This window comes from Bos taurus, chromosome 5 (assembly GCF_002263795.3).
Source record: "Bos taurus isolate L1 Dominette 01449 registration number 42190680 breed Hereford chromosome 5, ARS-UCD2.0, whole genome shotgun sequence".
In the NCBI taxonomy this organism is placed as follows: Eukaryota; Metazoa; Chordata; class Mammalia; order Artiodactyla; family Bovidae; genus Bos; species Bos taurus.
The window spans coordinates 110,586,281-110,613,092 of NC_037332.1; the positions used below are offsets into that span (position 1 = coordinate 110,586,281).

The following is a 26,812-nucleotide window of genomic DNA, read 5'->3' on the forward strand; positions in this document are numbered from 1 at the left end:
TACAGCAGAAAAGAGTTTATTAAGAACAAAGAGCAGAGATAAAGTGGGCACTGTGAGCGTGGGGGACCGACAGCTCCTGACAGGCCAGGGAGAGTTGACCGCGTTCGTTGGTCAGTAGCCAATTTTTATAGCCTCAAGACAAAGGAAATTCCCGCTGGAAGGTGGCGTTAGATGACCGGTTGGGGCGCTATAGGGCATTTACTGGGTTGGCATCTTTGCCTAATTGGGAGTCAGGAAGCTTGTTGGTGATGATGGGGGGTTGGGGGCAACAGTTACAAAGGGGCTCAGCCAGCGTCAGCGGTGGCCTTGGTTCTGGGCCCCGCTTCTGAGGCCTTGGTGCGAGGCCTCGCACCGGTGGCCTGGGGGCAGGGCCTCAACATCTACCACTTATGTGCCCACAGCCACCTCAAACTCAGAACAAAAGCTGGCTGGATCATCTTCTTTCTGGGTGCTTGCCTCCTGTCCTCTCGTCCTCATCAATGATTTTAGCCATGGGAGGATGGATGGGCCATCTTCACTTCCTGCCCCATGGACTCTCCTGATACCCTTGGCCTCTAGGTACAAGGGACTCAGCACCCCGGCACCCTTGCCAATGACAGACAGGAGGCTTCAGATAAACATTCCCATCTCCAGTCCTCCGGGTGGTGGGGGACCACTTGGAGGCGGGGGACTGGAATGCTTCTCACAAAGTCCAGGTGGAATCAACCCTCTTGCCCACGGCATCAACCTCAATGACATGCTTTTCCTCCTTCCCCATCCCTCTCTCCCTAGTCCTTACCCTGCTCCCTGGGACCACCTCCAAAATAAAGTCTCAGACCTATACCCAAGCCTAGTCTCAGACTCTGTTCTCATAGATACCGTAGCAGTTTTCAGGAGCTAGCTGCTCTAATGAAGTAAGACTGGATGGCTTAAAAACAGAAATTTATTCTGACACAGTTTGGGGGTTGGAAGTCTGGGATCAAAGTGTTGGCAGGGCTGGTTCTTTCTGAGGCTGAGGGAAGGACGTGTTCCAGGCCTCTCTCCTCGGTTGGTAGACGGCCACCTTCTCCCTGTGTCTGTTCTTATCATTTCCCCTCTCTGTCTCGGGCCCAAATTTCCCACCAGTCAAATTGGATTAGGGTCCAGGCTAATGATATCATTTACACTTGATTATCTCTGTAAAGACTCAATCTCCAAACAAAGTCATACTCTGAAGCCCTGGAGGTCGAGACTTCAACTTGTGCATTCAGGGAGGTGAGGAGGGTGGGGCTGGTTCTGGAAACACAATTCCATCCGTAACAGAAACTGAAGCTAAGACAGAGTTGTGGACACGGGTCTCAGAAGCAGATCCGTAGGGTGGGACATGGAAACAGGTCCCCCACAGTCAGACCTCTGTGATAATTCCTGACTGTGCGGTGCCCTGGGACGGGCGGCAGAGATAAAGCACTGGATACAAGACGGTGGCCCTGAATGTGGACTTGGCTCAGTGTGAAAGCTCGAACAAAGAATTGGCAGACCCAGGTCAGCCCACTCTCAACTTGGGCCTTCTAGGTTTTTTCTATTTTAAATATTTTATTTATTCGGCTGCATCAGGTCTTGGTTGCAGCCCATGGGCTTTGTTGCGGAACCTGGACTTCTCTAGCTGTGGTTCTCGGGCTCAGTAGTTGCCCTGCAGCATATGGGATTCTTAGTTCCAAGATCAGGTATTTAACCCTCATCCCCAGCACTGGAAGGTAGATTCTTAATCACTGGACTGCCAGGGAAGTCCCTCTTCTAGATGTTGTTTTGGAGAGTATAGTTATTTTTCATAGATGTATGTGTGTGGTGTGTGCGCCAAGTCCCTTCGGTAGTGTCTGACTTTGCAACCCGTGAACTGTAGCCCACCAGGCTCCTCTGTCCATGGGATTCTCCAGGCAAGAATACTGGAGTGGGTTGCCATTTCTTTCTCCAGGGGATCTTCCCAACCCAGGGATCGAACCCACATCTCTTATGTCACCTGCATTTACCCCTAGCACCACCTGGGAAGCTCCTCGTGTATGTAAATGAATCATATTTTTTGCATTTTATTTATTAGTGTTTAAAAGGCCCCTGACGTCTGGCAGCCATGGGACATATCCTGCGGGCCGTGGGGCCCAACATTTAGTCGTTAAGAGAGGCAGAGCTGCAAAGGAGACTGAACAAACGGCCTCACGGGCCTCTTATGCTGAGGGCCAACAGGAAGGAATCAGAACCCGAAGCCCTGGGATGAAAGCATTAGGGATAAAGGATCTAAGAACCTTGCCCACCAGAATCCCCTGACTCCTCTGGCTGGCATTGTTAGCCTATGGACCACCTGGTGCCCATGTGAGGGCCACACCTGAGGCAGATATCCCTCAAGGTCACTCTTTTCCTTCTCAATTCACCTTCATCTCCCCTCCTCATCCCAGCATTGTCCAGAGACAGCTCACTCCTTCCCAGGAGGAAATGCCTTATCCTCCTGAAGAACTGTAAGGCCCACTGACACACAGGAGTGGGAGTACTGAGACCACATGTGGGGCTGCATGTGAGGGTCTGAGACTTAGAGGGGAAAATTAACCAGACAGGGAGAATGTACAGGTACGAGAGCACCTCCAGATCTCAAGATTAACAAGCCAATGCGGATGCCTGGCGCTGGCCCAGTGTATTGCCAAGATGGATCTGGGGCGGGGATGGGTCTGAGAGGTCTGGAGGGCTCACCCCAGGGGTGCAGCTCTTCCCTCGGCATGGCTGTGACGCCATCGCAAGCAAAGATCAGGTGTCCAAAAGCTTTTTTTCTAAAATCATCTTTAATGTTTTAATAATTTTTTTTGCCTCATTTACCAGATAAATCATCTAAATAAATAGATGCTATACAGTCTCTTACCAACATCAGTAGAAAAATAAAACCACGCTCTGCATCTGCTCCAGCTCTCCCCGCACACGCTCACTCAGAAAAGGCATGTGCTTGGAATTGACTCGTGCCCCCCAACCCCTCCCAAATACATTCATTTAGTCTGAACAAAGCTCGACGCTCATTCTGTGCAAAGGAAGCGTTCTTGTGCTGAGCCCTGGAGGCCCGGCGGGCCAGTTATAAAGCAAAGGCAAAAACCACCGGACCATCGAAGCGCCCTCTCCCGGGGCAGGAGCCAAGGAGGAAGCTGGCGACGGGACCACCATCCTGAGAGCAGAGGTGGTCCTGGAGTGGCCTGTGGCATCAGCAGGGGGGTGGCCGTGCCAGGGGCAGAGAACATGCCCTTTGCCCCACCCCACAGCAAAACAAAAGTACCAACCGGTCTCTACATTCAAAACAGGTGGGCCTGGGGGAAGGAAAGGCAGGTGGTCCAACTTTTTCAATGCCCCCTCCCCAAGTGAGTACTGGCCTTCTGGGGTGGCTATGGGGTGGGGAGGAAGGTCGTGCCCAGCTTTTCCCCTCACCCCAAGCCCCACTGGGATGCTCAGGGCTGGAGAAGGCCTGAAGGCCACTTCCAACCCCTCGCAAAGGTCTCCGTCCTGTGTCCTGGGTGGGTAGGTCCTAAGAGCTTTGGCTGCCAGGGTTCAGCCCTCCAGACAGCAGGGCACCCTGCAGGCCGTGAAGGGTTGAGAGTCAAGCAGTGTTCCACCGCAGCAGCCACCTCGTCCCACAAAAGAGCACCCCCCCAAACCAGCACATGATGCAAACAGCTCTTCAAAGTGAGGGCGGAGGAGGCCACCTGTCCCCAGGGATGGGGTGGGTGTGACTTCTATTGGAAGCTGCCAGTCAAGTTCAAAGCCAGGGCCAGCATCTTTCTATCACAGCGAGGCCCCTGCCACCACCCTCCCCTCTGCCAGGAGCCCCTGACCTGGGACATCGGTCCACTCTGGCTGCCCATCCCCTCCCCAGGGCTCCAGGCAGGAGGGTTCCCCACAGCCCCTCGGTTCCCCGGTCCACCCCCACATACTCCTCTAGACACAAACCCCTAGGCTGGGGGTCAATCAAGTCACGCGGTGGGGGGTGGTGCCATCCCCCAGTGGAAGCACTGAATTGGCCCTGGACAACAAAGGACTGAGGAGGAAGAGGGGACCCACACGCAGCGATCTGGAATTTGGCCAGCAAGGCATCCCAAAGAAAAATGGGGTTGCAGGGTGTCTTTGGTTTGGGAACTTGGGAAGAAGGGGTCTGGGGAAGAACTGCCCTATTGGAGGAGCCTCAGCAGGATTCTGCCTACTTCCTGAGGACAAAGCAGAGCATGGAGCTGGCCCTGGGGCAGGGAGCGGGGGTCGGGACCCAGTGCCTGGCCTGAGATGGGGACAGGGGAGGGAGCCAGTCTTGTGCTTGCTCCCCTGGTGCCCACCCCCAACCTGGCTTCTCCCCTACAGGGCCAGGGTAGGGAAGAGGTCACTCCTCACTACGGGGAGAAGCCACTAGTCCACAGGACGCCTCTGTGCAAACTAGAAACAGAGCGCCCCCTCTTCTGGCAGACACAGGCCCTACCAGGGCGGGGGCAGGGGGCGGGGCTTGGGCACAGCCTGACCCGCCCTCTGCTACAGCCCGATCACAGGAAGACATGACAGAGGTCCCCCCAGGGGGAAACAAGGTTAGTCCCAGCTGCAGCGTTGAGGGTGGATGCAGAGAAGACCCACAACAGGAGGAGGAAGGGTGTCAGGAGTCAAGGGCTGCCCTGAGAAGGTGGTGGGACGCTCTCTCCCTCCCTGACCACCCACACCCACGTCTGGTTGGCTGAGTTGGGGCGGGGGGCGGGGGGGGGGGCAGAAAAAGAGGGGAGGGGAAGAGCTGGAAAGTCACCTGAGTCAGAGAGAACAGGGGCCCCGGCGGGGAGAGGGCGCGCAGGAGAGGAATGGAACCCAAGTGCCTCAGAGCTTGCGCTGATGCAGGGCACACATGCACACACTTGCACGCCTATGACTGCGCTGATGCAGGGCATACACACACACACTTGCACACCCGTGACTGCGCTGGTGCAGGGCACACCTGTGACTGGCCAGGTGAAACCTCAAGAGGGCATCCCACACCTGGAGCACTGGAGGCCATCTGGCCGCCCAGCCCCAGCCGACCCCTGCCCTCCAGTGAGGGCGCCAGCACGCTGATTGGACAGGTCCTGTCAGGTGAAGCGCTGGGGGTTGCCTATGGCAAGCTCTTTTATGCTGTGATTCACCCCACCCCCTCCACCCCCCATTCACCTGGTCAGGGCTTCTATACAGGAAGTTTCCAAGACCTGCTGCACACGGCTACGGACATGTGCGTGCAGTCACGAGGGCACGAAGGACAGTGCACACACCTGTGAGGCCAGGTGCGCATGTGACCGGTTTTCACAGGCCAGGTGGGGTGGGGTGGGCTGGGGAGTAGCTCTCAGCGAAGGGGTTTATTAGCTGGCAACCACCCCACCCCGGGAAGGGAGAGACCTTTCTGGGTTGTGCCCAGCTATCTCCAACCCTTCCCGGCTGCCCCTAAGCTCTCAGACCCCGTCGCTTTTGCTCAAAGCCAGTCTCCATCTCCCTCGAAGAGCTGGAGTGCAAAGTTAAAAGGAAAGACCCCTCCCCAAACACACACACAGAAGGGAAAAGGGGTAACCAACCAGAAAGGCGGGGGCAAGGTGCTCGGGGGGAGGTTTCAGGTCTTCCCATCCTCCTTTAGTCCCGGGGCCGGTTGCTATCTCTCCGGAGAAGAAGCAGGCCAGAGGCGTCCGGGGGAGGCTGGCCCTGTCCCCGTCCTACCCTGGAGACGGCGTCCCAAGTGACAGAGCAGTGCCAGGCCTGCCCAGGCCCCGCCCCGCCCCAGCTCTGTAAACGTCTGTCTGTCCGTCCGCGCAGAGAAAGGGGCGGGTGGGCGGGACAGTGTTGGGAGCATCACCCCTTCTCCTGGTCAATGTTTTCGTTGTTGTTTTTTTTTTTAAATAAAATAATTATCCCGCCCTAACCCCCTCATTTCCGGAAGTCCCCACCCCGAGCCCCAGAAAACAGTTTAAGAAGAGTTAAAAATGGCGGATCAGAACTTCCCGCTGCGGTCTCGGAAGAAGCCCTCGGCGGCCTGGGCCTCGCGGAAGGTGACGGTGATGGAGTTGGCGGTGATGTCGGTCACTGTCACTTCACTTGAGGGGAGCGTGGGTGTCCAAGAAGGGGGCCCCTCGCCCAGGTCTGCCTCTGCTGCAGCCGTGGAACAGACGGATAGACAGACAGACAGACAGACGGGGCGGGGGGGGGGGGGGGGGCAGCGTTGGCAACAAGGTGGGGAAAGTGGGCATGGAGGGCCGCGTGTGAACCCCCCTTCCGGCCCTCTCACCCCCAACACCAGGTCTTCCTCTGAGTCTCCAGCCAGGTCAGAGCCTAGTTCGAGGCTGGCCACATGGGGAGAGGTCACGACATTTATCTTCCCTGGCTGGACACGCGCTACTTCCGAGTGGCACCACGGAAAGAACTCTGGGCTAGGTGCCAGGGTTCCCCGCAGGCTGAGGGGACCCTCTCTGGGCCCTGACAACTCGAGGGGCCTTGCCAGCTCTGAGGGTCCCTGGGTCTGCGCCGGGGGCCGGGCTGCCTTACCCTCCTCTTCGGGGGGTTGCTCGGCAGGCTCCCACTCGCTGGCCGCCTGCAGGACGTCCTGGGCCGGTGACTCCTGCAGGAAGAGCTCCCGTCGATGGCTGTGACTCTCCAGGTTGGGCCCGCGGGGCGGGAACTTCTTGCGTGAGAGCCGCAGGTACTTGTGGGCCTTGCGGGGCTTGCGGAGCGGGAAGGGCAGGGTGGGCACCAAGGGGCCCTTGTCCGCCAGCTCTGGCGCCCCCGCCTTGACCACCCCCTTGGGGCTCCCGCTGCCGAGTGGGCGCGTCAGGGAGAAGCAGAGCTTCTCCTTGCCCTTGGCCTTGTGGGAGCTCCGCAGGTCCATGCTGTACAGCCGCTGCGGGGGCAAGCCAGGGCACGGCGGGTCAGCCCCGCCCTCCCGCCTGCTGCCGCGCCTTGGCGCATGCCGTCCCTCCCGCCCGGGGTCCCTTCCCCAACTTTCGGGGCTCAGAACCAGCCTGCACCCCACCCAGCACCCCAGCCCCTGGGCCAGGTCCTGCTCGGCCTTCATCTTGGCCCCCGAGGCACGGCCTCAGGGCCACGGGGCCAGGGCTGCAGGGCACTTTCCTTCGGTCCACGGCAGAGCAGCAGACAAGAGGTACAGATGGAAAACTGGCCGACAGAAAACACACCAGGATTTCTGCGGCCGATAAATTAAGGAGCTATTCATCATAGGAAAGGAAACTTTGCTTCTAACAGGCCCCCAAAGCTGAAACGGTCAGCTGCCAGGGAGATGGTGGGAGGCACAAGGCTCTGAAGTTTCTTGGAGAAAGTTAACACAGCGCTGGGGTGCACTGCGCAGCCCAACTATAGGGACGGTGCACTGCTGGCAGGCCGCAGATGCCCCTTGGTTCCCCCAGGGCCCTCCTCAGCTCTGAGCTGCAGCGAGGGTGGGGTGGGAGGGGTTCCTGAATGGGTCCAGACCCCTGTCGATGTCCTGCCTCATTCATGTTGAAAGGGGCTGGAGGGCACGTGCTTCCATCATTCAAAGGCTGAAGTTTTAAAATTTGTGCACTTGTCTTACTGACTCCTAGGGGAAATTTATACAAATCCAAGAAAGATCTTCGGTGCTAAGATGTTGAGGGCCTGGGCCATTCTGGGACAGGAGCTCCTCTGCTGTCACCAGAGGCCAAGAGTTCCCAGAAGAGAGTGAGGCCCACAGATGGGACCTGCGTGTCAAACATCTCAAGCTGGGGACAGAGGTCATCACAGGTGCAAGTGCCATGCTCTACTCCCACCTGCTAATCCCCATCACTTGGCATGGGCATGGGTTGTCATGTGGGAAGAGGGCTTAACTGGGAGGAGACTGTGAAGCTATGGCAATGCCTCAGCACTGCACAGCTTATCCCATAGGCAGCTTTATCAGAAACTACCTTCAACCTGGCTCACAGGCCGAGGAAACTCTCGTATAGTTCTGTTCTTCTCTACCTCACCATGAGAGAATTTTTTTTTTTTTTTTTCATGAGAGAATTATAGTTACTAATGGGTCTGGGAGCACCAGGAGTCAGATCTGGGTTTTAGTCCAGCTGTGTGACTTGGTACTGGCCTCCCTGAGCCTCAGTTTCTTCCATCAATGAAATGAAGAAATTATAGCAGCCAGCCTCCAAGATGGTCCCAAATATCTGCCTCTGGGAATTCATACCTGTGTGGAGTCCCCTCTGTACTGAATACTGCAGTGTGGGACTTCTGAGGCTAAGTCACTAAGGACACGGTGCTTTGTCCTTGCTCTCTGTTTACCCAACCCTAGGGGAGGCTAGTGGCCCTACTATGAGGCCAGCCAGCAGCCCTATGGAGAGGCCCAGCACTGAGGAACCAGGCCTCCTGTCAACATCCAGCACTGATGCACCAGGCACATGGGTAGCCATGTTAGGAGCAGATCCTCCAGCCCCGATCAAGCCTTCAGATGAGTGGATTTCCAGCTGACATCAGCTTAGTAATCTGAGCCAGAATCACTAAGGAACCAGCTAAGGTACTCCCTGACTCCTGACTCACTGAGATGGTGTGGTGTTAAGCATTTACTGCCTTCAGTTGCTCAGTTAAGGGTTACTTTGTCACACAGCAACAGATGACTGATGCACCCTCCCTGTGGGCCTGGCATGCAGATAAACTGTGTTCATTTGTGAGGAGCACGGAGCGCAGAGCTCAGCATGGAGATGTCTGACATGCTATCCCTTTCTCAGGACCCAATCAACACCAAAACCCAGGGATCACACCCACTGCAGGAAGGGAGACCCATCTAATCTGGCAAAAGCCTCATGTGATCTACAATTTAGAGTGGACAGGAGGCTGGACATGGCTCACACTGCACATGGACCAAGAAGCCTTATGTTTGGCTTTAAAGTCCCAGGTGGGCCTTATTAAATTAAGGACAGCAGGTATTGTTATCATCCGCATTTTGTAGAAGAGTAAACTCGAGCTCAGAGACGTGCCTTGAATCACGGAACTACATCAGTCTAGCCCACATCCTCTTTTCAGTGCAAACCAGCGAAGGGTAGCAGCGTGCCCTCAAGACCTCAAGCAGAGGGTTTCTTCTCACTCAAAATGACACGTTTCTAAGACATTCCAAGGCTATGATTCCAAAATTCTATGAATCTCCTTAGATTCTAACATTCCAAACTCCCCTTGTTTCCTCAACTCTCAAGTTTATCCTCCTAAGGTTCTCAAATACTACAACTTTGTATTTTGGGGACTCTGAGCATCAATTTATTTACAAGATTCTAAGCTTTCAAAATTCTAGGATCCCATGAGCCATACATCCACCCTCCCTCCCTCCACCGGCTCTCCCACCCATGCTGTCTTCCCCTGGGTACCAGCCCCAATTCTGACTCTTCCCAACTCCTCCCACTGAAACTTACCCACTAAGTGCCCCACCCACCCCACCCTCCACAGTGCCCTGGATGGAGCCAGAGGAGGGTTAGTGGTTTAGCAGAACTAGCCGGGACAAAGGCACAGAGGGTAGGGGCGGGGGTGGGGTGGGCGGGCAGGAGCAAGGGGCCCTAAGGGATGGCACCAGAGCTGGCGGGGTTACCTGCAGCAGAAGCCGCTTGGGTTTCGGACCTCTCTTCCTATACCCCGACGCTCGGTCTCTCTCCTCCCTGGGGTGCAAAGCAGATGGCAGAAGAAAAGGAAACACTGGTGACATTTAAGGGTAAGTAAGGCGTCCGCTCCACCTGGCCCTCTGCTGTCTACGGGGGAGGGGGGCACCCACCACAGGCTACCACCCATCCTAGGGTCGGGCTCCTCCCGTTGCTCTCTTTAGGCCATGACAATGGGGCAAAGTGTTCAACTCCCAGGGCTCCCTCTTCTCAACTGACTAAAGGTGAGGGCACAGCCACCGGTCCCATCTGCTGAGGTGGGACTCAGGGGGCATCTCCAAAAACACGTGGGTCTTCATGGCCCCAAGGTCAGGCCAGACCTCTGCTCTCTATGCACTGGGAACAACCCCCAGAACATTTCCAGTTTCCACTCTTAGGAGACTTGTAGAGACACCTCTCAATCAAATTTGCCTTGAATGGGCCCAGGGGAGCTGAGGAGAATGGCGGACGAGTCCTTCTGCATGTGAGGCTCTGCCCAGAACTCCCCGCCAATTTGGCATCTGCACGAACCTGGTGGGGAAGACAGGCTCCCATTGCCTGTATCGTCTGGCTGGGGAAGGGGAGAAAAACTAGCTTGCATTCAGTCCCCAGCAGATGCCAGACTCTCTGCCGGATGCCCTCCTCACTTCACACACATGCAAGGCACAACCTGAGGACGCATACAAAGACACACACACCGCAACACGCCAGATGCCCCAGCCCTGTGCTGGAGCAGAGGGATGATTCAAAGTCACTGCGCTTGGCTTCACTCCACTCATGCTTTCTGAGGCTTTAGGCCAGTCTCTCAGTCTGAGCCCAGTTAAGCCAGTAGGTCCATGGCCCCTGTTTCCCTCCTCAAAGGAGTGGCTGCCACCCGCTTCCAGGCATCAGACTCCAGGGGCGCTGGGGGCAGAGCTGTCCCTCCCACCCTGTGGAGCTTCAGCAGGTCTGCCCTGGGGTCCCAGAACCAGGGTTTGAGAGAAGCACCAAGGGCATGCGATACCCAGACCAATCAGGCCTCTCCGATCCTGGAGAGTGAGAATCTAGTCTCAGAGCCCGGTGCTGGAGCCCAGGTCACCCCTACCTGAGCCAGGGGACACCCTGGCTGGCCACCCTCCCTCTCTGGGCCTCAGTTTCCTGGTCTGGAGCACGAGCTTCCCTTCTCAGCTGGGCCCTGGGGCTCCTGTGGGGAGTGAGAGGTCCCTGACGCTTCTCAAAGCAGGGCTGGGGGGGGGGGGTGCGGAGGTAGAAAGACTAAGATCATAGGAAGAGAGAGGGAAGAAAAAAGAGGAAGAGGAGAAGGAAATGGCGGCGGGGAGGAAAGGGCCTTGAGAGAAAAGAAGCTGATGATGTCTATTATATTTGTGTAAGTGTTGTTCATTATTACATTTATTACCGTGTCCTGGGCACTCTGTACAAGGCACTGTTCTCAATGCTGCGACCCTCACCCTATGAGGGAGGCAGTTTCTATCCTCATCTTATAGCTGAGGCACAGAGAGATTAAGTCACTTAACCGATGCCACAATTCTGACAACCTTCGCTACTGGTGAAGATGCTGAGCTCTGGGCACCAGGCCTGGCGAGGTCAAGCCTGGGAGCCCCGTCAGGGCCAGCGGGGGCAGGCCTGCAGCCTAGGCCACATGACCTGGCTTCCCACCTGTGGTGCCCAAGTTTCCACCCTGTAACTGTGGGTGTGGGGGCAGCAGGAGGGCGAGGTGGGGGCTTCCACTCTGTCAGTCCTGACCTACCCAGGGACCAGTTTCTGTCAACCCCGGAACCCTCGGCCCTTCGGTGTCCAGGGCTGTGGGGATCGTGGCCCCAGCCAGGCCTCAGTGTCCCCTCGGCCCTCGCAGGACACAGGGACTCCCTGACCAGACTCCTTCTGAGTCCCTTAAAAACACTGCAAAGCAGGTGTTAGAATGCTCATCACCCCCCTTCCACTTCCTTCTCACCAAGACCCAGAGAGGAGGAGGAAGTCAAACCACACAGTGGGTCTGCAGGTCTCAGACAGTGGGTCTCATTTGTCCCTTAACTACTGACTTTTCTGACTCAAAGGAACATCCAAACCCTCTCTACCAGGACTCACAGGCAGAGTCTGAGCTGCGCCCCACCCCTTCAGCTGCCCATGCCCACTCCACAATGCTCCACCCCTGCCCAGCTCACACCAGTCCAGCCAGCCACGCTCAGAGCCCCACTCGCCTCCGTGCCGCTCCTCAGCCCAGGGTCTCTGCATCAGTGTGCTCTCTCCGTGGATGGTCTTCCGTAACATGCCTGCTGGGCTCCTTCCCTGCCTCACTCAGCTCAGGTCTCTGGACAAACGCCAGCACCCAACCACCGGCTGAAAGCAGCGGCCCCGCCCCGCCGCGCCCCGTCCGAACAGCAGCCACACGCCTGCATCTGCACCACCACTGGCCTACTCTCACTGCGGGCCTCCACGCTGGAACGTGAGCCCCGCGAGGGCAGGGACGCTTGCTGGTTTTGTGCCTCGCTGTGCCCCAGTCACTGAACAGTGCCCAGCACACAGGACAATCTCAATCAAGACTGGCTGGACAACGACAGTGCAAGCTAGGTGACCCCAGTTACCATGAGGAAAACACTCGCACGCCAGTGTCCACACTTCATGGCTCATGACGTGCTCTCACACACCTTTGCTCCCCACGAGAGCCCACGAGGTCAGCACTGTTCTCCCCATTTCACAGACAGGGAAGCTGAGGCTCAGAGAGGAAAAAGGCCCTGCCCAGCACCTCACGGCTGGGGAGTAGCCGAGCCAGGATGCTGATCCAGGCCCTTGACGCCTGCCCAATGGTCTTACCACAGTCCAGGACATTCCACAGGGTTCTCCCAGTGTCACAACCCTTTTGGATCAAGGTCCCACCAGCACTCGGGAAACAGAAAGAAGCTGTGGGACAGGAACACTGTGATTTTTAAAGGAAAGACCAGTGGGAACATTTCCTTTGAACCAGCAGCAGGAGACCTCCTGGGGGAGAAGCGATCAGAAGGGGGTGGGGAGGGCAGAGAAACAGCATCACTGGGAGTCAGGAGGCCCACCCCGATAAGCCCTAGTTGGACTGTCTCCCAGCCATGAGTCTCCTGGAAAAGTCCCTTAGCTCTTCAGAGCCTCGGTCTCCTCATCTGTCAAACGAGACCCTCATCCCTGTCTCAAGAGGTTACTAAAAGGAACCAAACAAAAATGACTTTATAAAATGGTCCTGCACTCTACAGGGGCAATGGGTCAGGGAGAGGCAGAAAGATTGGGCAGTCTGCTGGCAGGGAGGCCGGTAACACCAAGGCTCATCAGAAGGGAATGGCTAGATTATGCTCAAAAAGCCCTCCAACCAGGAGAAACGAGGTTTTCAGCAAAAGCTCTCCATTAAAGGCGTGCCCGCACGGCATCGGAGGAGCTGCCAATCGCTAACCCACCCTCAGAACTGCAGCAGAGCCCTGGCAGACACAGGAGCCTGAGACTTGGGGGCAGCTTTGTCCACGGCCACCCAGCTAGGAGGGGCCAAGCAGGAGGGGCTGCAACCCAGCTGTCCTGGCTCTAAAGTCACACTCCCCACACCCAGACCTTTCTTGAGCTTCATCAGACTTGGTGAGAGGGTCTCTAGGGGAAATCTCTCTCTGGTCCATCGCTGGGCTTGACAGAGCAATACTGATACTGCCACCCCTCACATGCAAGGCATCTCTGTGCCCACTTTCACCTTCTTCATGGCAACTGAAACCCCTACCTTCTGGGAAAATCGGGGCACGTGTAGTTAGGGGTGGCCAACAATGGCCAAGAGACTGAGGCTTGGGGTGGTTAGCAGAGTGGCTGACATCACCCAGTAGCAGGAAATGGACAGGACCCTCGGCTGCCCTGGGACCTGGTACCCAGTACCTTTCCCCAGCTGCAGCTATCCCTGCCAGAACCCTGTCCCCGGGGCCCATGACCCTTGTTCAGAGTCAAGCCACCAACAGGGCCCCATGAAACCTCAGAGCCTGCCGTCCCCGCCCCAGCCCTGGGGCCAGCTGAGCCCCTTACTTCTCCTCGTAGGCCATGACCAGGCGGGGGTCCAGGATGTGTTCCTCCGGCTCCCACGTGCTGTACCTGGGGAGACAAACAAGCGGTCAGAGCTGTCCCGCCTCCGACCCTGCCTCGCATTCAAAGGCCACAGCCGCTGTGGGCAGGACTTGCCCCTTCCTGATCCAGCCTGTAATTGTCTCCTAATCCCATAAATTGTCCCTAGCCCACCAGACTAGGTTGGGGGCCTTCTGGGGGCTTCAGCACCAGAACTCCCCTCATCCTGATCACGTCACCATAAAAATGACTTCGTCCAGCTCCCGACTAGATCCCCATGTTCACCTCAGGGTCGCAGAGTCGGACACGACTGAGCGACTAAACTGAAAGAGGGCAGGCCCATACATCCCTGGAGTCCCTTCCCATGAGAGGCAAGAGCACGTGGTGAAGAACAGGGGCTCCGGAGCCAGACTGCCGAAGTTTAAACCCCAGCTCTGCCCTGGCTGCGGCACAACTGTGAACAAGTGGCTCAATATCGCTGTGCTGATGTCCCCATCCATAGATGCTTTTGAACTGTGATGCTGGAGAAGACTCTTGAGAGTCCCTTGGACTGCAAGGAGATCCAACCAGTCCATCCTAAAGGAAACTGGTCCCGAATATTCATTAGAAGGACTGATGCTGAAGCTGAAACTCCAATACTTTGGCCACCTGATGTGATGAACTGACTCATTTGAAAAGACCCTGATACCGGGAAAGATTGAAGGCGGGAGGAGAAGAGGACGACAGAGGATGAGATGGTTGGATGGCATTATCGACTCCATGGACATGAGTTTGAGTAAACTCCAGGAGTTGGTAATGGACAGGGAGGCCAGGAGTGCTGCAGTCCATGCGGTCACAAAGAGTCGGACACGACTGAGCAACTGAACTGAACTGAAAGGTCTCTTGCGCTGACTAAATTCGTTCACGTGTTTAAGGTGGCCAGTGCACAGGAAGTGCTTTGTGCTTGTTACTGTTCCTAGCCCCCGACGCCCCAGCCCGTGTGGGCTCTGCCTGGCCCAGCTGCTCCCTCCCTCCTCAGCACACACCTGCATCATCAAGGCCAGCTCTGAAGGTCCCCTGTCACATAGCAGGAAGTCTGGTAAATGCCCAGCGACTGTCTGGTGCAGTGATCCTACAGCAGACTCCTAGGTCTTTCCACAAGGGACCTTCCACCACTCCCAGGCCAGACAGCATTCTAGACAGCCAGGACAGACCTGAGTAATTCCAGAGCTCAGCCATCCTTCTTCCTGCTGCATGATTATTTACCTAGTATCTGCTTTTAACTTAGCTTGCTATTTTATTTGAATAATTTTAAAAGCAAATTTTAAATAACTTCCAAAAGTGGGAGGGGGGTGATTCATCATAAATAGATGCTAGTACATAAAAAATATAACTTGAAAACATTTATATATGTATATAATTATGCATACAAATGTGTATGGGCATGTTAAAAAAAAAAAACCACCCAAAGCAATAGGCTGTGATTCTGGCCAAGACTGCCCCCAGGAGTGCTGGACAAGAAGGGAGGTGAGTAGGTATTAGGGAGTATTAGAAGGCAGAGAGAGGCCGGGCCGTGCCCCTGCCATCTTCTAACCAGCCAAGCTAAAACCTTCATCTTCAACTGTCCTGATTACTGTGAAACCTAATAATAGTCCCACCTATATCTGAATGACAAGCTGCCCGACAACAGACCTTTCCTCCTTTCTTTCACTGACACTTCTGCACACTCACTCTGTGTAAGGCCCCGTGAACTCAGCTGTGAAGGTCTGTGCCCTGAGTGTGACACGCCCACCACCATCCCAGCTCCTGTCCTTTGCACTTGCTGTGCTCTCCTCCCGGGGGCCCTCTTCCTCCAGGGACCTCCTCACCCTTTAAGAGTCAGGGTCCTGCAGGTCCCTGACATCCTCTCCAAGCACAATGAACCCTCCCCTCAGCTGCTCTCCAGGGCCTTATTGCTGCCCTTGGCACCTGCCATACATATTGATGAATCAAGCTGGTGCCCTAGCTGGCAGGCTGTGACCTCTCCCCAGCTTGCCCAGCCCCCATGTGTTCCGGGAATGGCTGTAGAAGTCACTGCAGAGTGCTGCTCATTCTGAAGAACTGCAAAAGTGAAACTGATATTTTTTACATAGTTTGGTAAAGCCCAAACTGAAAGCAGTCAGCAGCTGGCAGAGACGTCAACCCTTCCTCCCCACAAAGGCTGAATTTCCTCAATTGTACCTAGTAAGAAAAGAGGGAGAATTTTGTGTTCCTCTGTCTGCCCTCCACCCCCCATATCCTCTAGCTGTGGAAGTCTCTTCAGTGCTCTAGTCTCCTCTGCCCTGCCCACTTTTTGGTGATGTAGCTGCTGTGTGGTTTCTGGCAAGTCCCTAACCTTCTCTGTACTTCAATTTCCTCATCTTAAGAATCACCATCACCACCGCCACCACCGTAATGGTTAGGTGCCAAAGCAGACAACCGCAGGGATTCATCCATCCCTTGTAACACTTTTATGAGGTAGGTTACAGACACTACAGAGGAAACTGGGGCAGAGAGGTGAAGCATCTTGCCAAGGTCACTGAACCAGTAAGTAGCCAGTCTGTGGTTGGAACTCAGCTGAATCTTGGCCACCCTCTCTCCCTTTGGGTCCTCACATGGCGACGTATCTGGCTACGCACTGAGCTGTGACATGTTTGGGAGAGGGGCACGGTCTGATTGACCACGTCTTCAGTGCCTGACCCGGGGCCTGGCACACAGCGGGGTGCAGAGAAAGGGTGAGACTTGGCAGCAGGAGGCCTGGCCCTGCTGAGGAAAGGCGGGATGGGGTCGCTGGACGGGCGCCTCACCCTCTCGGATACCCTCGCCCCTCCGAAAGAGGCGGTCATCAGCAGCCCTCTGCAGTGTGGGGAGCCAGAGGTCGTGGCGAGCGTAGATCACGCTGTGTGAACCGCCCGGGTTCAAACAGGACAGGAGTGCGCGGCCGTTGAGACTTGGTCTCCGCGCCGCCGGTTGGGCCGGAACGCAAGGAGACCGACAGGGGGCTCCACTCCGCCGCGCCGTGGGCCCCGCCCCCAGCGGCCGGGCCGCCGCGCGGGCACACGCACGCACGCGGGGGCGCGCGCGCCAGATTACCGGGCCGACCAATGAGGGGCAGGGCGGGGGCGGGGACTGCGCGCGCCGGCTCCGAGGTAAACACGGCCACGTGACCGCCACCCCGCCCCCGAGCCGGGGTAAACAGGCTCGCGGCCGCGCAGGTTGGGCCCTGCCGCGCAGACTCCCGCAGTGCCGGGGGCTGGACGCCCCATAGAGCCAGGCCACCCAGCACCCCTCCACTCCGATTTAGAGCCACCCAAATGAGAAGCAGTGTGCCGGGCTCCCGGAGAGACTGGCGGGGGCGGCGGTGAGCAAGTGACTCACTTGCTGGGGCCTCCAGTTCTTCATCTGTGAAGCAGAGCCACCAATAGTCCATGTCTTTTAGGGGGGATGTGACAATCAGATGTGTTAAGCCACATACAGCACTTGTGGTACACAATAAAATGTGGTACATAATAAAAGCAAACAAGCAGTAATTAAGTCAATATCGAAAGCCTCCAGAGCGCACACACACTTGCCAAGACCAATCTCAGGACTCTGCTGCCGCTACTCAGCAGGGTCTTGGAAGAGAAAGAAGGGCCTCCTCTGTGTCTGGCACTGCTATGAACCCTTCCTTGTCTCAGGCTACCTTCCATGGGGCTCCGTGAGGCTAGAGCCCCATTTTACAGCTGAGGAAATGGAAGTGCCTATAGTTCAAATCATGCCACCTTTATGATCTGGGGGAGGGCCTCCTCTGCTGAGGGTTTCTGTCTCTTCATCTGTCCACTGGGTTGCCATTAGGCAAATTACTTAAGTGGGCCAATGCCTGATTTTAATAGGGGCTTATTGATATCAGCCTGGTTATTGGTGTATCCTGATAAACTGATACTATCATTCCTAAAGCTCCATGGAGGCCATCCTCCCCACAAACGGGGTAGCATTTACAAATGGGTAAGAACAGAGGGAAAGAAAATGTTCCCAAAGAGGGGCAGCAGGGTCCCTGGCAGGCTGAGATAAGAGTAGGGTATCTGAGGGCCTCTGTGGGGCTGAGAGCATGTAGCTGATTATTAAGCCCCTCCACCCTGTGCCCCCAGGCCCTCCCTGTGCCATTTGCTGTTCTTTCCAGAACAAGCAGGATAGCTCCTCTACCCCATCTGCTGGGGAGGAAGGGCAGTTATTCCTCTCCTGTTGCACTGAGAAAACAGGCAAAGCACCCAAAAGCTCAACAGGGGCCTGGCAGAGTGAGTGCTGGTTTACATCGTGGTTTCTGTATTAATAGAACCTGCCCAGAATGGGGAGGGTGCTGGGAGCAGGAGAGTCTGACTCGCCCTCCCACCCAGGGTGGCACTGCACTAGCCAAGGCTCCCAGGCCTGCAGGGAGCAGCAGTCCAACTACTCCACTCCCCACCCTCTTTCTCAGCCTCTTCTTCAAACAAGGCACCCTGAGGAGGGGAGACTAAAGTGGGTGATAAAGAAGCCCTGGTTCTCTTCCTCCTTTCTGTGACTGAATCTGTTGTCCCCCAAGTGAAGTGGGGTGGCAGTGGTTGGCATAAAGTGGGTACCATGTTGGCATTTATATTACTGTAGTGACCTCTCCTCTCTGGGCTCTGGTTTCCTCATTTGAAACATGAGAGGACTGATCTAAATGAGGGCTAAAGCTACTTTAGATGGCAGTAGAATCCCCCCAGACCCCTCTCCTGGCTGGTGAGACCTAGGAGCCCAGCTGCGTAACTTACTATTAATAGCAAACATTTACTAAGTGCCTTGTCTGGGTTAAGCATGCACTAGGTACTCTGTATCTGTCATCTAATCCTCACATCACTGCTGTGTTGGAGGATTCATTCCAATTTGGAGATGAGGAAGCAGAGATTCTGCTCTGCTGGGGACCTGTCCAAGGGATCCCAGCTGTTTAGCTGTGAACAAGGACCAAAGTGTGAGGAAGTCAGATGCCTCAGGTCTTCTGGCCACACAGGACTCCCTGAATTCCTGTGGGGGGTCACAAAAGGTAGTCATGAGGGCCCGTCTGGTGGTCTCATTATGTTAGGGAACAAGTGGGCCCCAGGGGCATGGACATAGGCCAGCAGAACTATGTAGGGACAGCTCTTGAAATGCCAGGTCCTTCCCGTGACTGAAGCTCTGATGGGCAGACATACTAATTCAGGATAAATAAAAGTGGGGGAAAGAACTTGAAACAGACAAATACATCTGTTTAGAGAAGGGAATGTACACAGCAGGAAAAATAGCCAACAATGCCTCGAAGGCCAACAGGCTAGTGTTCACACTCCCATGCAATGTCTTCTGGTGCAGAAGCTAAGAGAGGAGTGAGTATCCAGGGAGTATGCCCACTTCCTTTTCTAGTTTTCCACCTCCTCTTACTGCCCCTTCACCCAGACTGGAAGCCCACCTCTCCTCTGCCTAGTGGAGGAGGGGATTATCCTTCCGTCTCAGGGTGTTTGGGAATGGGCAGCAGGAATGGATGAGTGCATTACCTGGCTGGCCAGCCCCCAGCCCTAATCAACAGGATGCCTGCAGGCCATCTGGGACACACCCTAGAACTTTCACCCCACAAAGTGAAGAAGCCTGTGAGAGGAGAGCTGGGCCTGGACTACTGAATCCATTTTGCAGAGAGGGAAGCTGAGGCAGCATGGCTGTTTTCCCCTCCGCTGTGTCTCTCACCACTGTGTGTCCAAGACACTCCCAGGACCCAAACATCAGGTCACCCCCAACAGCAACACAGCAGAAAGCCCCTGGCACAGATAGCAGGGGCTCTGGAACCAGGGGGGATTCCAGGAGTCTATCTCTAGGAAGCCAGGAAGGGAGGTGGGGTGCCCACAGGCCAATGGGGAGGCCCCACGACCTGCCCATTCACTCCCCTCCCCCCAACAACTCCTGCTGGGAGGTGACTGGTTGGTGAGAAGGTTCCTGATTCGGCCTCAGCAGGAGAGGCGGGGCAACTGGGAGAGGTCCTAGACCCAAGTTGGCCCGCCTCCCAAATGGGAGATGGAGGAGGCAAGGAAGAGGGGCTCACTTCAAGCCCCAACTCTGCCTCCCGTTGCTGTGTGACCTAAGGCAAGCTGCTTACCTCTCTGAACCTCATCTTTAGAGATGAGAACCACAGCTGTCTCACAAGTCTGTAGGGGAACCTGCTCTGTAGACTGGAGAATGCTATCCAAAGGTGGCTCTGTCCCCAGCTCTATGGCACTGAAGACTCATGCCCCACTGGCTAAACTTGTCTTGCTCAATGCCACAAACTCCCACCTGGCACTGGTACATGCTGCAGCTTGAGGGCCCCTCCACCTTGCAGGTGGACATTTCTGAAGCCAAGATGCTGGGTCTTCACCGCTGAATGCCAGGAGAGGCCAGAAGCAGGGGAGCAGAGGCTCCAACCAGAAGATGGAGCACAACTCTGAAGAGAAGCTGGCACCCACCTTGACCCTCATATGCTCCAAATCCCTCAGCTGGCAGAGAGAAAACTGAGGCCTAGAGAAGAGGACGATTTAATCAAGGTCAGCTGGCCAATTACTAGAGCAGCTGGAGTGAAAAGTGAGGCAGGAGAGCGGGGAAAAGGCAGATGAAAGGATGTTCAGGTAGGCAGACAGACACACACACAAAGGAGCCTTACTTTGGGGGCCATCCTTTCCACTTGACCAAGTATTCAACTTTACCCTGGGGAGAAAGAGAGAAGGAGACAGTGAGATACACAGATGCCCCTAGGACCACTTGCAGGGCTGAAGGCCCAATCCCCTCTGCACACAGAAGTCCCCCAACACATATACACAAGACCCCCATCAACCAGAGATTCTCAATCTTTGGCTGCTCCATGTCCATCCCAGACCATCCTCCCTGCGAGAGCACAGGAGTGCACTGGGCCTTCCCTACACACCTCAGGGGTACCTGCGGTACAAGCTTGGAGCCCATGTCACGTGTGGGAACGTGCATGGCCAAAGATCCAGTGTCCAGTGTGCCAGAGCAAAGACCAGAATGCTCTTTTTTTAAATTAGAAGACTCTCCAAGTCCTAGAAAACTCCTCTTTGGGGAGTCCCCCAGGCCTCTAGCCCCATCAGCCCCATCCCTGTGAGACAGTGCCTCTGGCCCAGAGTGGACAGGCTAGTGACTCCAAGACTCTCAACTTACTCTCAAGTCAAAAGACCCTGGCAGGGCCCCAGAGAAGGCAGACAGTCCTCACCGTGAGAAAGGGTGCTTATCCCTCCCTCCAGGAGTGAGAAAATAAGAGCCAAGTTCCTCCCTTCCGCACAGGTGACAGGGGCCTTCCCAATCTGACAGGTGATACCCCTCCACACTAGAACTTTAAGACCAAGATAATGTCATCTCCTCAAAGAGGCCTGCCCTGGCCACCCTCCCTCCCACCTCATAGTTCTCTTTCTGTGTGGCACACAACCCCAGTGGAAAGCATCTGTTTACTTCCTCTTTTGCTGCCTGTCTCCTCTACCAGAATGCCAGCTCTGCAAAGGCTGGAGCTCCCTCCCCTGGCACTTAGACTGGTGCCTAGTATATAAGAGGTCCTCAGAATTTTGAATGAATGTGAAAGGAACAATGCTCCTCACTCTCTGGCACTACGGGCCCCATGTAGAAAGGGATAATTAATGTACGTGCTTAGGCTACACTGCATAGAAAGCACTGGGTTTTGAGGAACAAATTCAAATTGAGGAAACCCTAAGGGAAGGGAGGAGGAGAAGGGGCAGCCCCGACATGAAGACAAAATTCAACCCCATTGGAGTTGGGGGAAGAAAAGAAAAGGTCATGGCCTACCTTAACCCCGTTACCTTTAGCCCAAGATACCAGGGCTGAGTTTTCTCCCTTTAAAGATGAGTCGGCAATGAGCCAACTTGAGGTCCTGCTCTGCACTCATCTCTTACTGTTTGACCTTGATCAGGTCGCTTCCCTAGCCCGGGCCTCAGTTTGTGCCTCCGTCAAATGGGAGGAGGTCAACTCCCGCCCTGCCGTTACAGCCTCCCTAGGGGCGACAGGGAGGAGATAAAAGGACAGTGGTTTTAAGTGTTGGGACAGGGAATTTCCCCAAAGCCTTCCAGTCCCAACTTCCAGCCTGGGGCCAGACTACTTTGCAAACCTGTGCACCGGAAATGGGCACGGCCAAAGTCCAGGCCCGAGGCGCGGGGACCGAACCCAGCAGAACAGATGCCTCCTTAAATCGCTGGGTGTACGTTTGGGAGGCGAAGGCAAAGGGGGAGGAGCTTTGAGGATGCCGAAGCGCCGTAGGCGGCTTCACTGAGCCGTCGGGCGGGGCTGGGAGTCGGGGAGGGGAAGACTGAGGGGGTGTGCACTGAAGTGGGGGAGAGACGCGGAGGTTGGGGTGTGGAGGCGATCGGAAAAGGTCGAAGTCCAGCAGTTAAACTTAAGAGGCGGGAGGAGGCTTTTCCAAAGCTCCGCCTCCAACTTCAAAGGACTTGGCACCAAGAGTACAGAGTCCTGAGTTCGAGACCCAGATCCGATGCGAACACACGAGGCAAGCCGTTTCTTCAACTTGGGCCTCAGTCTCCCCATATTTAATGAGAGGAGGGTGAGAACGGATAGCGTTTGGGGTCCCTCCAGTCCGATCCTAATCTCCAGCTCTGGCTGGCTCAGCTGCCCCCAGCATCCTGGGGCGACAACTTTTAATTCTACTCTCCCTACAAGGTGGCGGGGGAAACTGAGGCACGGGCTGGGGATACGGGCCCGGCAGCGCGGGGCTGCCTGGGTGCCCCCGCCCCCACTTTCTCCCTGGCCTCCAGGGTAGAGGGGACAGTACTGGGGACAGAAGGGGACCCCATAGGGGTCCTGGGAGCCGCCCCCCGGGCAGCCTCACCTTCCGCACGCGCTTCTTCCGGATGCTCTCTACGGCGAACACCTGCTCGCCGATGGCTGACAGCTCCATGCGGGGCGGCGGGCGAGCGGGCCCGGGGCCGGGCCGGGCCGGGGGCGGAGCTGCGGGGCCGCGGCTGCGGCGCGCGATGCTCGGGCCGGCGGGGTCCCCGTCACCCTCGCCCGGGCGCGCACGCGCACGCGCACGCGCGCACACCCCCTCGCGCTCCCTCACGCCGCCGACGTTCCATTTTTGAACCTGCGCAACGTTTTCCTCGGCGCGAGCGAGCCCGCGGGCGAGCGCGCCGGGCGGGGGCGAGGGCGGGGCGGGGCGGGGCGGAGCGGGGGCTCGGCTCTCGTCTAGCCGGCCACGCCCCTCCATGGCTCCGCCCCCGCTCGGGCCCGCCCCCTCTGGAGGTCCGCCCCCGGGCCTCGCGCGCGGCGTGTCTCTTTCCAAAGCTGGCGGCCCGCGGGACTTATTTGGCGCGGGCTCCGCTAGGCGAGGGTTGTTGGACGTGATGTTAATACCCAGGAGTGTTTTCTAAAGTCCTCCCGGTGACTCTGAGGGTCTGGAAACGGCCTGGCCCCGGTTGGGCATATGAGGGCCTGGGGGAGAGCGGGGAGGCCATTTGCCTCGCCTCTCACAAAGAATAGACGAGATCGCGGCGCAGACCCTCGGGCGTCAGGAGGGCGGGGACGGCCAAGGTTTCCCAACCTGTCAGGGCGTCTCAGTACCGCGGTCTCTCTGGATCCGGGCTCGGGAGCTGTGTGGTTTGCCAGTCTTGAGCAGGCGCCTCCGCGTCCATCCTTAACGTCTGTCTGTCCGTCCGGGCGGTTGTGCTGAGACGCCCGGTCCCCACGCGGCCGCTGCCTCAAGGGCCCCCGCTAGGCAATACTTGGCGGCAGGTATGGCCGCGGCGAATCTAAGGTGTGCAGCGGAACGGATTTTGACGCCACGCAGCCCCAAGTCCCCAGTCACACGCACTTGACACTCTGCACGTAGTAGGTGTTCGACTCTGTGGAATGAATGGATCTTGAGATCTCAAACAAATCCATTCATTATCCCCATCCACTCTAACACGGTTCTGTCTGTACTACGGCGCCAGCTTTCCGTCCTCACCAGGAACCCGAGTCATCCGTGCCCCTTGGGTTCCCAACCGCCTGCCTGCATTTACCCCCCAAATCCTGCCTTTCTGATCTCCTCCCATCCACACCCCTTGTCCTTTCTCTGGACTACAGCAACCAATGCCCTCCGAGCCGAGTCCACAGTGTCAGAATGAGCTTTCTAAAATGCAGATCTGACTGGATCACTCTAGTGCTTTAAAACCTTCCATAGCTCCCTGTGCCCCTCAGAATAAAGTCCAGACGCCTCTGCCTGGCGTCCTGGGTAGAAAAAGAGAAAAGAAAAAGAAATTATTTTGCACGGACTTTTTATAAGGAGCAACGGAAGCCCGAGGCAGTAGAATGATACATCCAAAGCACTGAAAGAAAATAACCATCATTTTAGAAACTGAGTGAAATTTTATTTCAAGATTTATGTACCCACTGAAAATGTCTTTCCAGAACAAGGGGAAATCATAACATTTACAAATACAAAAACTAAGACTTTGCCAGTAGCAGACCCTCCCTAAAGGAAATTCCAACGGAAGAACTTCAGGCTGGAGGAAGATGATCACAGACAGAGGTCTGATGCAACAGAGAATAAAGAACAATGAAGAACGTTGATAATACAATAACAATGTCTTCTGGATAAAAATAGAGTTAAAATACACAACAATGGCATAGAACTTGGGTGAATGGATTAAAGTGTTCCAAGATCTTTCTATTCCTCAGGAGGAAAACGAAAATAGATAGCAAATATACTTAAACTCTGATGAGTTAAGACTGTAAGTTGTCATTAACAGGGTAAACAGAAAGAATGGAAATGCAGTATATAGTATTTAGCCAAATTATTAGAGGGGAAACAGAATGAGAAAATCAATCAATCCTAAAACAGCAAGAATGGAGAGAAAAATACAAGATAGGTGGGACAAATAAATAACAGTTATAAATTCAAATGTACTATAAAACAATGCAAGTGGACTAAATGTTGTAGTTAAAATACAAGATTACCAGGCAGGATAAAAATCCAACTACCTGTAATTTACAAGAGACATCCACAAGAAACATTTCCAAAACAAGGACACTGAAAGGGTGAAAGGAAATGCATGGTAAAAAAAAAAAAAAAAAATTCTTATAATACAAAGGCTAATAAAAGAAGACTGGTGCAGTTACTTTAGTATCAGAAAAAAATCACTAGAGATAAAGAAGGTCACTTCATAGTGAAAATGGTCCAACTGACCAGAAAGAAAGAACAATTTCAAATTCATACGTAAATACCATAGTCTTAAAATATAAAAAAACAAAGAAGAGAACTATACAGAGAAATAGACAAACCCACAATTACAATGGGAAATTTAAAAACACATCCTTCTGTAATCAACAGAACAAGCAGAAATATATTTAATGAAGATAATATTAAGAAACTTGACTAGGGGACTTTTACAGAACAGTGTAGCTACAAGTGCAGAATATTCTCCTTTCAAGACATAGGAGATATTCACAAAAGCGGCAAAGTTAAGGACAGAAAGTTATCAGCAAAAGCAAAAGTTATTTCTATGAAAATATTAGTTGTACTGAATTTTCCCATGGACAGAGGAGCCTGGTGGGCTACAGGCCATAGGGTCACAAAGAGTAGGACACAACTGAAACAGCAGGCAGGCATACCTCAATTTGAAAATCCTGGGGAAAATGCTACCACTCATTAGCAATAAACACTGCAAAGCAAAAGAAAAAAAAAATCAGTTAACGTAATTCACCATTAGTTAAGGAAGAAAGACATATTGTTATCACAAAAGATACAAGGAACGTTCAAGATCTGTTTATGTTTTAAAACCTGTAGCAAATTAGGAATACAAGGGAATGACTTTATCCTGGTAAAAGCATCTACAAAAATCCTACAGCAAATATTCTAATTAATAGTGAAATGTTGAGATTAGTAAAAAGGCAAGGATGATTGCAATCCCCATTTGCATTAAACATGGCATGGAATATTCTAGATCTGTGTTATCCAATATGGTAGCTGCTAGCCCCCATGACTACTGAGATCTTGAAATGTGATCTAGTCTTAATTGATGTGTAAGAGTAAATTTAAATACATGTTGAATTTTAGATAGTACCCAAAAAAACCCATACCATAAAATGGTCTCATTAATAATTGTATATTGATTACATATTGAATATTTTAATACACTGGGTTACATGAACTATTTTACAAAAATCCATTTCATCTGCTTTTTAACATTTTTAGCATGGCTATTAATTTTAATTTTAAAATATACCTGTGGTCTGCATTTATGACTTACATTAGATTTCTTCTGAACAGTGTTGACTAGACAGTAAGATAATAAATGAAACTAAGGGAAAAGGATTAGAAATAAACAAAACTGTCACTATTTTCTGGTTTTGTGTGGAAAATCCAAAATTTCCTCAAAATATTATTAGAATTGAAAAGACATGTTAGCAAAATTGTTGGATTAAAAAAGTCAGTATACAAAAATCTGTTGTGTTTTGTATTCCTCTATGCAGCGGTAAATAATTAGAAAATATCACTTTTAGTATAATAAAAATATGTAAAGGACCTAGAAATAAATCTACTGATTTATACATCTAGGTCCTTATGGAATAAAATCATAAAATTTCATTGTAAGACATTAAAGACTATCTAATGGGGAGTTAAACCATGCTCATGGATTGAAAAGACCTAGTCCTGGAACCATGACCATTCTCCCCAAATGGGTCTAAGTCAAGAGTCAAGGCAAGCCTAATCAAACTCACTGCAGGAATCTTTTGGGAACTGGATAAACTGAATGTAAAATTTGTATGGAAGTGCAAAGGGCTAGGACAAGTCCAGGTGCCCTTGAAGGAGCTGAAGAGAGGGAGGCTGGTGGTGATGAGATCACCCCTAGCAGATACCAAGACATTATAAAGCTAAAGCAAATAAGACAGTGAACTATTGACACAAGAACAGATAAATAGGACAGTGAAACCAAAATGAAAGCCCAGAGGATTATAACCACAGACAGATCAATCTATCTAGAGAGAAGGAGCAAGAGGCTGAAACTGCTGGTCAGTGAGTATGAACTTTTCAGTACAGGGTAACTGGGATTATCAATTCTCCATATTGGGGTGGGGGTGAAATTAGACCTCCCCCTGCCCCCAAATTAACTTCAAGCCTCAATGTGAAAGGCAAAACTCTGAAATTTTTA

At 53.9% G+C, this 26,812-nt stretch overlaps 1 protein-coding gene across 4 annotated transcripts; it reads right to left on the minus strand.

Annotated features, from left to right (window-relative positions):
• On the minus strand, nucleotides 1-22,797 carry CBX7 (chromobox 7). 4 transcript variants are annotated; one of them, XM_024991818.2, is made up of 6 exons: nucleotides 22,510-22,797; nucleotides 20,308-20,351; nucleotides 13,620-13,685; nucleotides 9,554-9,620; nucleotides 6,511-6,583; nucleotides 1-6,117 (listed from the first exon to the last, which is right to left on the minus strand). In XM_024991818.2, the coding sequence occupies exons 1-6, from the start codon at nucleotides 22,576-22,578 to the stop codon at nucleotides 5,960-5,962; spliced, it is 477 nt and encodes a 158-aa protein (XP_024847586.1). In that variant the 5' UTR covers nucleotides 22,579-22,797; the 3' UTR covers nucleotides 1-5,959. The 4 variants fall into 4 exon arrangements, with proteins under 4 accessions (XP_024847586.1, XP_024847584.1, XP_059742463.1 ...); XM_024991816.2 differs by having other exon boundaries at nucleotides 6,511-6,685; XM_059886480.1 differs by lacking the exon at nucleotides 22,510-22,797 and adding an exon at nucleotides 21,456-22,314 and having other exon boundaries at nucleotides 6,511-6,862; nucleotides 9,554-9,657.
• Between the last annotated feature and the right edge of the window lie 4,015 nt (nucleotides 22,798-26,812).